The sequence below is a fragment of the Anoplophora glabripennis genome, unplaced genomic scaffold (genome assembly GCF_000390285.2).
Source record: "Anoplophora glabripennis isolate ALB-LARVAE unplaced genomic scaffold, Agla_2.0 scaffold281, whole genome shotgun sequence".
Taxonomy (NCBI): Eukaryota; Metazoa; Arthropoda; class Insecta; order Coleoptera; family Cerambycidae; genus Anoplophora; species Anoplophora glabripennis.
The window spans coordinates 64,104-74,407 of record NW_019416549.1 but is presented as its reverse complement, the minus strand read 5'-3'; the positions used below and the strand labels follow the sequence as shown (position 1 = coordinate 74,407).

At 31.1% G+C, this 10,304-nt stretch overlaps 1 protein-coding gene across 1 annotated transcript in view; it reads left to right on the top strand.

The window, feature by feature from the left end:
• Positions 1-10,304, top strand: part of LOC108907096 (15-hydroxyprostaglandin dehydrogenase [NAD(+)]-like) — a 28,111-nt gene that overhangs the window by 8,200 nt on the left and 9,607 nt on the right. Inside the window, exons 2-4 of the mRNA XM_018710621.1 lie at positions 1,361-1,532; positions 8,156-8,282; positions 8,339-8,445. Coding sequence (XP_018566137.1) covers positions 1,434-1,532; positions 8,156-8,282; positions 8,339-8,445 — 333 coding nt within the window. The 5' untranslated portion in view covers positions 1,361-1,433. The remainder of the gene's footprint in view (positions 1-1,360; positions 1,533-8,155; positions 8,283-8,338; positions 8,446-10,304) is intronic.

Genomic DNA, 10,304 nt, shown 5'->3' with positions numbered 1-10,304 from the left:
TATATATATTGAACTATAGTTTTCGAAAGTTTTATCACTTTTTGTTTATAATTGACATTTTTACAGCAACTTAAAAAAATTGGCGTTTTATACCGTTTTTTCAATCTCACGGCTTTGTTATTGCAAATTTCGTAATCGGACCACCGCCATTTTGTAGCTATTTTTATTACGAACAAAATCATGTCCTAAGCATTTTTTCGTACAAAGTCATCCCGCTGAATTTTTTTCACGATTAAATTGTTAATAACTTTTTTTCCTGATAAAATACTTTGTCAGCAAATTAGCCTGTTATTGTACTCATCATTTAAAGTAGACCTGTGCAGTTATTTCCGAGTTATCAAGAAAATGTCACTAACAACTTTTCGGCCTCTGCCGACTGGAGTAAAGAGATAAATGTTCATTCAAAATAGAAGGATTAGTAAAAAATAACAAAACCTAATTTTTCAATGTAAATTGATGTAATTGCATATTTGGACGTAGTTTTTAGTTCTGATCAACTTTTCTTTATAACAATTTTCGATATTATCAAATATAGAGGTACTTCACTCTTGCGTAAAATTCATATTTTTTGAAAAACCGCGTATACGACTGAAAAATTTTTTATGAAGAATAACTTTTTTTCCTAAAATTAATAATAAAAATGTTTTCCATAAGGTTCTAACTTAGTGAGACATACTGTACTTATAAATGAAAACTTAAATATTTTCCTGATTAGAAATAAAATACAGACACATGACATTAGATCAAAAAAATAATTTTTTAAGATGAAGTTTAACGTAAAATTGTACAACAGGACATATAGGTGTATAATGTTTTATCATCGCTCATACGAAATCGGAATATTACACAAATGTCTTGATATTTTTTCATATTTGTGACGTAAAATTCGTTTTGGTGAAATTATTTTCTTATCTTTCGCTTTGTTGAAATTTATATCTGCCAATCTTCGTTAAGTCGAAAAATATAAAAAGTAGATTGATTTTTAAATTTTATCAATCTGTAACTTGAAGATTGAGCATTTTTGGAAAAATATCCATATTAAAAAAATATTCCTTTCTATAGGATGTGAGGTGTTAAATCTCATTCACCCTGTACAAACGACATCCTCTTATTTTGAGTAAAAAGGAAGATACTGATATTTTTTTGGATATCTTGGTTGTAATTATACATCAAATTATACAATTTGGCTTATCTGCAACACCTTAATATTTATTTATGTTGACATTGAACTTGTTCAAAAATCCTGATGTAAACAATAGTTTACAACATAATGTACAGATATAATCGTTTAAATTGAACTAGTTTAAAATTATCTAAATTGTGATGAATTGAAATGAAAACATGGCAATTTCGTTTGAAGGAGAGGATAGTAACTGCTCCGGATTCATTAGATTTTTAATCCTTACCTTGATACAATCAAGACAACTAGGAAAATGGTTCTCGATTTGGTTGGAAAAATAGGTTTGATTACCGGTGGTGCTTCTGGGATAGGATTGCGGTATGCAAAGCAACTTCTCCGCAATGGTGTCAAGGTAAGTAGTTTCAGTTATTTAAAATTTGGACATATTTTATTTCATAAAGGTTGCTGAAAAAGTAGCGGACTGATGTTTAAAAAATCTCATCAATATTTAGAAAAATGTTGAGACTCTTCATATTTATGTTGTATACAGTTTTTTGAAATGATTAGGGGCGCCGAAGTATCTATCAAATACAACCAAAAAGGCTCCACAAATATATCTCAACCATACAGACTCAAGTGATATTGATGCATTTGCTGATTTCGTCTCTAAATCTGATATTCTGTAATTTTCCGACAGTATAACTTAGTTTCCAACAACGACATTAATAATTTTATGCATATCCGCGACTTCAGTGAAACTGAAATTTTTTCAGCTTTAAAAAGAATTAAACCTTAAATGACCACTGGCTCGAATGATGCTCTCGCAAGGGATTGTTAAAGATTTTTTTCTCGACCCTTAATGGTACCTACTAATTTCAATACCGTTTTATATAATTTCTGTAAATTAATTGAAATTTCACTTCATTTCTCTATTTATACATTTCATCGCAGTTTTATGAAAAGACGCTTTACTTTTACTAACTGGATTTGCCTTATGCAATTTATACAGGGTGGTCCGAATTTTATGCAGGAAACTTCGAGGGCAGATAGATCTCTTTAAAATAATAGGTGTTTGCCTTATAAACATAGGTCTGGAACGGCCCCGTTTTAGAGATACAGGGTGTTGAAGTTGTTAAAAAAAATTAATTTTTTGTTTATATCTCCGGAATCTGTTAACCGATCCCAATAAAATTTGGTACAGATAATGTATCACAGTAGGCCTTGCATTAATTAAAATATGAGCTCTAAAGGATCGACCTGTGGTGTACAATTATTTAATAACGTAGATGTAATTTTTTTTTCATGTCCAATGACGTGAAAATACAGCTCCATCTATAGACTGAGTCCAGCTTCAACTAAACCCTATATAATATAAAATCTTGATCTAATAAAAATAGGCTAATGTTAAATACTGAATAATATAATGTTATGTCCTTCTTCAACAAGTTTACAGCATTGATTATGACTAAAAACGTTTCGAGACCTTGATCATATACCATATTTGATAAAAAAATTTCATATAAGAACCACATTGACACTGTTGCCTAGGTAATAGCATATGTACGAGATCTGTTCAAAAAGTAACAGAACATATAAAAAGCTTTAAATTAATAGATGAGTTGTTGAAAATGGTTATCACGGACTTCATACACTATTACAGTAAATGATTTTAAAAAAATTGTTCACTTATTAACAAGAGATAGGTATGTCAGAACAGTTTTTGAAAACTGTATGTATTCTATTGTTGAATGAAAGTTGGTCGGGATAAGTTTGCTCTTAGTTTGAAGCTATTTGTATTTAAAAGTAAATAATAAAGACATTTTTAAATACAACAAAATGAAAATGAACAGTGATTTTTAAAACTCCTACGAAGCAGAGCTGGGTAATTACTTGTAATTTAAAAATAGTTACAATTACAAATTACTTTTTAAAAAAAGGAACTAATTACAATTACAAAGTATATTCTTTAAAAAATGAATTATATTAATTTAATTACAGTTACATGGAAAATGGATTTAGCAATTACTTTTCTAATTACTTTTATGATAAAGTAAATTATAGTGACCAAACAGAGAAAAAGGAAAAAGTTAAGTTAAAAATTTAAATTAAAAGTGTTGTGTAATATTGCGTTTTATTATTTATTAGAATTGATACTAAAATGAAAAGATTATTCTTATTCATTTTCTGATATAGAATTTTTATATTTTTATTCCTAATCTAATAATTTAAACTAGTTCAGTTCATACTATAATTTTATATTATTGGTCAGGTAATTAATTCAACCCGATGCTCTTTTTTTTGGTTGTTAGTACATTTGCAAAATATAGAATACAGTAGTTTTGGGTAGACTGGAAAGCAATAATTATTATTAAAAAAATTACGAATCGAACAAGTACGAGTGAAAGGCTGAGTAACCGAACCAGAAGTTTTCTCAACTCAAAATAAGAGCAGTAACACATAGATACATAATATATATTTTTATAAAACTTGATGCTATAGACAACATATTTTTACTTCGTATATTTTCTAAATTAATAATAATTATAATAAAATAAAATGTACTCTGTTAATTCTGAGGTTAATTCAAATCACTTATTATTGTTCACGCGGCACAAGGCTTTCCTCAACTGAAATAATAGAAGTCTGCAAGTCTGTACGCAATTACGCAATACGCATGATCTTAAAAGTAATTATAATTAATAGAAAAAGTAATTGTAATTGGAAAAAGTATTTGTACTTATAGAAGTAATTTGTAATTCGATAGTTCAAATAATATAATTACAAATTACAATTCCTATAACAATTTTGCTGCAATTACAATTCCAAATTACTTTAATAAAAAAAAGTACTTAAATACAATTACAATTACAGGGAAAAAAAGGGAATTGTAATTGCTAATTACTTTTTCACCAGGAATTACCCAGCTCTGCTACGAAGTTATAGGCAACATAAATTTATATTAGAACAATATATCCAATACAATTTAATACATATATTTTTTTATTTTAATGGTTTTTGTAAAGTGATAAGATAAACAAACATACGATCAGGTACAAATAACAAAATAATAAACTCTTGTACCTATATTTAGACATTTTAAAGATGATTACAGGATATAATTTTATTAATATAATCTTATTATTTCTCGTTAATAATTTTGTAAAATGTTAGTAGGATATTTGCATAGTTCAGGAGTAATAGATAATAATCCTTAATTGTTATATTCATAAAATTATTATATGCCATAAGAACAGTATGGCCTTGCTAATAAAGATGACATTGGCAAATCAGCATGATTTAGAATTTATTTTTTACTCATCAAAAATTATCTCATTATGAGTGACGCCGAGTTGGCAAATGGCAAATAAGTTGGAAAATTACGTGTTTTGTCTCTATTTTTACTGCCCATGAAAATCTAGACGACGTATCGGAAAATTTGATATTTTATGTTGTGGGCAATTAAATTACCTACAATTTAAGGTATCTAAAGTGATATATCACAAACTTGTTAGCTGTAAAATAAAGGTCGAACGCGGAAAAAATATTTTTCGAAAATTGTGCTTATTATTGCAAAAAGCAATGGATGTTGATGAAATTTATAGAAAAGACGGTTATTCCAAAGATCAACATGTGTACCAAAGGCCGATTCGATTTCCGTGAAATTATTGCTCCAGCTATTTGTTAATTAATTTCGTTTTTTTGCAACTAATTGTATAATTACTAAACGTTAATTTTAGAAGTTAATATCGTATATATAGGTTATAATTGATTCAAAGAAACGTATAAAAAAAAGCAGTAGTAAAGGTTAACGTTCATAAACGACCCGCACGTGGTCTCTATATCGAGAATTGCCAAATCAATTTTGATACATTTTTTTTTATTTTGGGCATCTCGTCGAGACGAGTACAATGCCCTCGTAAAAATATACATTGTCGGTATTAATCCGTTGCAAATTAAACATTAATTTTTTTAAAATTAAGAATATTCCTATAAATTTTACTTTTGATTGAATAATACCTATAAATATTACTTTTTTCTCATATTTCATTTTTTTATTTATTGGAAGAATTTTTTTACAGAATATGTATCTTTTAAAAATTTCAAATACAATAAAAACGATGATTTATATTTATATAAATTTACTGTTACTCAGCTCTACTTTTTTTGGCAGGAATGGATTCAACACCGTCTATCTGCTTTGTCTTGTATGAAATCTGTCTCTTCAAAAATGCTTTGTGTAAATTATTCTCGGATATCATCTGACAGTTTTTCGATTATAGGTTTCTCTATGTAGTTAATTTAATTTACATATAACAAATTCTCCTATACAGGGTGTGGCGTGTATAATCTATAAAAATTAAACCACAGCTTCCTGATGATATTTGTTATAGAAAAGTCTTATATGAAAAAGTTCACGTTTTTTTTTTTTTGTAAATTAAAGTTCATTTATTCAATGAAAATGAAGGCCGACACTGTGTTATTTACTAAAAATATTTTTTATGCGACGCAAGATGTAACCTTATAATTTAAGTCGGTATAATCTAATACTAGTAATACTAAAAGGTTGCATTGTTAAAAAATTTGTGCAGTCAACTGATTTTCTATTTGTATTGAATTCATTATTTACTTAATTATTAAATATTAAGCATAGTCCATCGACCCATCAGTGTTAAAAAGTAAAAGATTCAAGACAAAAGTTTTTATTTTGTAATTCCACGATTACAGTGTAATTTTTATAAAGAAGTAAAAGATAAGAATAGCGTGCCGATTACATTAAAAACGAGATTCTTATTTCTTAGTTTGCTTAATTTTTTAGTTTGTGCACAAACTGGTTTTACAATGAACCGAGAAAAGAATGCATTTACTATTTCCGAACGTGTGGATATGGTGTTAGTATATGGTGCAGCCGAAGAAAATGCGCTCGCGGCGAGTAAGTTGTATCGGGAACGATGGCCACAACGTCACCCCCCATGTGCAAGTACAATTCTACAGTGCGTGCAGTGGCTGCGAGATACGGGAAGTGTTATTCCTCGAGGAGAAGGACGTGATCAGCAAGTGAACCTTAATGTTGAAGATGTAGTGTTGGAAAATCTTGACGAAGACCCCACAATTAGTACTCGACGACTCGCACAGCAAGTAGGAATCTCATCTCGTACCGTACACCGCATCTTAAGGCGCCAGCTGTTGCACCCATATCATCTGCATCCAGTTTGTAACAGATGAGACGACATTTACCTGTGATGAAGTGAATTTCTATAATATGCACATATGGGGCGATGAAAATCCTCACGCGATTAGGGAAACTCATTTTCAACATCGGTTCTCTGTATATGTTTGGGCTGGCATAATGCCTATTTCTTTGAAGGTTCAATATATGCTGACTTTTTGGAGAACCGGTTGCCTGAATTATTGGACAATATGACATTACAAGTTTTGGCACGCATGTTTTATCTTCAAGATGGGGCTCCTCCACACAGTACTCGAGAAGTAGGTAACGACACTTTTGAATGTTTCCTCAGCGATGGATTGGACGCTTTGGTTATATGCCGTGGCCACCTCGGTCACCCGATCTAACTCCAATGGACATTTATCTCTGGAGTCACTTGAAGTCATTATGATGAAGTGAATTTCCATAATATGCACATATGGGGCGATGAAAATCCTCACGCGATTAGGGAAACTCATTTTCAACATCGGTTCTCTGTAAATGTTTGGGCTGGCATAATGCCTATTTCTTTGAAGGTTCAATATATGCTGACTTTTTGGAGAACCGGTTGCCTGAATTATTGGACAATATGACAATACAAGTTTTGGCACGCATGTTTTATCTTCAAGATGGGGCTTCTCCACACAGTACTCGAGAAGTAGGTAACGACACTTTTGAATGTTTCCTCAGCGATGGATTGGACGCTTTGGTGATATGCCGTGGCCACCTCGGTCACCCGATCTAACTCCAATGGACATTTATCTCTGGAGTCACTTGAAGTCATTGGTTTACAATACTCCAATTGCTACTGTGGAAGAATTGCGAAACCGTATACTTGAAGCTGCTGACACAATTAGGGGAATACCTGGAATTTGGGAAAATATTCGCCATGCCTGTGCGCGCGCTAATGGGGATCAATTTCGACATTTTCTCTAGAAATGGTAAGTTTAATTTCATTTTGTTCCATATTTTGTTGTTTAGTGCACGCAGTTGGCAACTACAGATGCTTACGGATGTGGTTTTGTTTGTGAACTCTTGCAGTAACAACAATACATTTAAGATAGTAATTACTATTAATTATTATAGGAAGAAAATATAAGTTTTTCTATTCAGCTATTTTTCTTAGTTTGTATTTTTGCATTGAAAAATTTCTCAACAATTGAGAAGTATCTTTCTATCTTTCAACGACGATTTGTTTACGCGACTGGTCTACAGGCTCTACAGCACGTAACTCATCGTACAGCACACGGACAGGACCGTTCCAGAGAAAATATTTTGATCCATAATCGAACTTTAATTTACGAAAAAAAAAACCGCAAAAATAGAACTTTTTCTATTACAAATATCGTTAGGAGTCTGTAGTTTAATTTTTATAGATTATACACGCCGCACCCTGTATATCGCCGAGATTTACATGGGCAGTAAACAAAGTGAGAAAACGTAATATTGCAACTTATTTGCAATTTGCCAACTTAACGTCACTTCTTTCGAGTTACTTTTCTGATATTATTTTACGTGATCTTCCTCGTCACAAAATGCAATAAAATGTCTACTAATAATTTTTTTACGTTCAAACTCCAATTCGACTGGAGTATTCATGGCTTTAGATGGGGTAGAAGATATAACGCAAGAGTGTGTTGCCTTTTATATAGCGGTAGAAACAACTAGACCTGGAATCGTTGCCATTCAGGAATACCTAGCTTACAGTATAATCGAAAGTGAATCTACCTTTGGATTTTTTTTAGATTAACTAATTATTAGAAATAATTTAAATATTAATCTTTAAATAATTTTGTCTCGTTATTATTATATTTATATATTTTTTTCAGGCGGTAACATTGGCCGATCTAAATCCCGACTTCGCCAAAACCGGTTTGGCGGAAATAGAAAAAGAATTTGGCAGCAACAGGGCAGTGTTTGTAAAAACAGACGTGACTGATATTCAACAATTTGAGAGTAAGAATAATTTTATTATGTTTAACGTAAGTAACCCATATTGTTCGATTTTTCAGATGCTTTTAAAAAAACAGTGGAAATATTCAAACATGTTGACATTTTAATAAATAATGCAGGAATTTTGAATGACAAGATATGGGAAAAGGAAATTGCAATAAATGTTGTAAGTACTCAGTGCTTCTAGGTACATATTAATTAGAGATTATAAGAATTTCTGATGTAGTTTTTAGAATATACGATGCAGAGTAGTGTACTTTAACAGTAAAAAAAATAAGTGTAATTTAGAAAACATAATGTTGCTTATAAATGATTGAGCAGCAATAATATATTTAATATGTGCAAAATTAGTACATATACTTAAAAACTAACGCAATACATTTTACAAAGGTTTAGCTCTCATTTTTTTGTTATATCCGTATTTACAATATGGATTCCTAAGACTAATATTGGTTTATCAAAGTAGGCTTTATATACAACAAAAAATTCAAAAATGCAATAATATATTGCGTATTTCATTTGAAAAATTAAATTAGGTAACTCCCAAAAGAAGCAGGATATTCTATATAATCCAAAATAATTTAAAAATATGAAGAAACTACTCTGGGGGGACTTTTAATTGAGAACCATTTTTGTATTTTTGATAATACCAGAGCTAGGAAAGAGTCTGTCTTACATGGTTTATTTAAATGTTTGTGTAGATAAGCTTATTTGCATATTGTTGCAAATATACGAGGTCTGTTCAGAAAATAACAGAACATATTTTTTTAAACTTTATTATAAATTTTATACATTATTGGTCCTTATCATCTTAAAAGTACCCCCCCTTCCTTATTCACACACTTTTCCCAGCGGTATTTCCATTTTGCAAAGCAGTCTGGATAACTTCATTTGAAATGACCTTTAAAGTCTGTGACGAATTTGCTTTGATCATCATCAGCACTGATTTTAATTTCGGAAATAAGAAAAAATCGCAAGGAGCCAGGTCTGGCGAGTAAGGAGGGCAAGGGAGGATAGTAATCTGATTTTTTTTTTGCCACAAACATGACAGACAGAATGTGCGGGCGCATGCCATGGTGCAAGAACCATCATTTGTCTCGCCACAACTATGGTCTCTTATTGCAGATTCTTTCACGTAACCATTGCGATACGCCTTGATGATAGCGTTCACTGTTTCACCTTGAGGAAATAATTCAAAATGCACAGTTCCATTAAGGTCGAAAAACAACGAGCATCACTTTGACATTGACGTGCTTTCTTAGGTCGTGGAGATCCTCTGCCATTTTATTGTGATGATTGAACATTTGCCTCAATGTCGTAGCCGTAAACCCAGCTTTCGCCTCTTGCTATGATTCTCTGAATGAATGTTTCACCATCATTAGATTGTTCAAGGAGTTGTCAACATACGTCTACAGTCAATTTTTCAGTGAAAATTTCATGGCGTGATTCATTTGCGAAGATAACTTCTTCAGTAATTTCTCTGACAGTCTATTGGCAATTTGCACGCACCAGATCTTTGACTTTCTGAACGTGGCAGTCATCAGATGAAGTCGAAAGCCTTGCTTGTCGAGGACCATCTTTAAATGACTAATGATCATTTTTAAATCGTGAAAACTATTTGTAACATTGCATACGACCATTTCCGTGAAAGTTTTCTCCAGCTTCACGCAAAATTTTACAGAAAATCGCCCACTTCAAACATCGTCACTAACACTTAAATCGTTGCACTCAAATAGGTAAGAATATCAGAAAAACTAAATGAGATATTAACAATCCAAGAACATGTGGTTACAGAGGAGGTTATGTGTAACGCGTCTATAGGATTTCATTCCGGGAAAAAAATAATAACTTTAACATAAAGACTGAGTGATTTTAAGTGTGGTTAGTCTGACTCCATGTCTGATTAGTTAGAGTTATTAGACTATCTAGGTGTATACCGTAAAATATATTAATTTTTGTCTAAATTTTGATTACGTTGATTTTTGTATAAATTTTGATTTATTGACTAAAGACTTGATTTCTGTA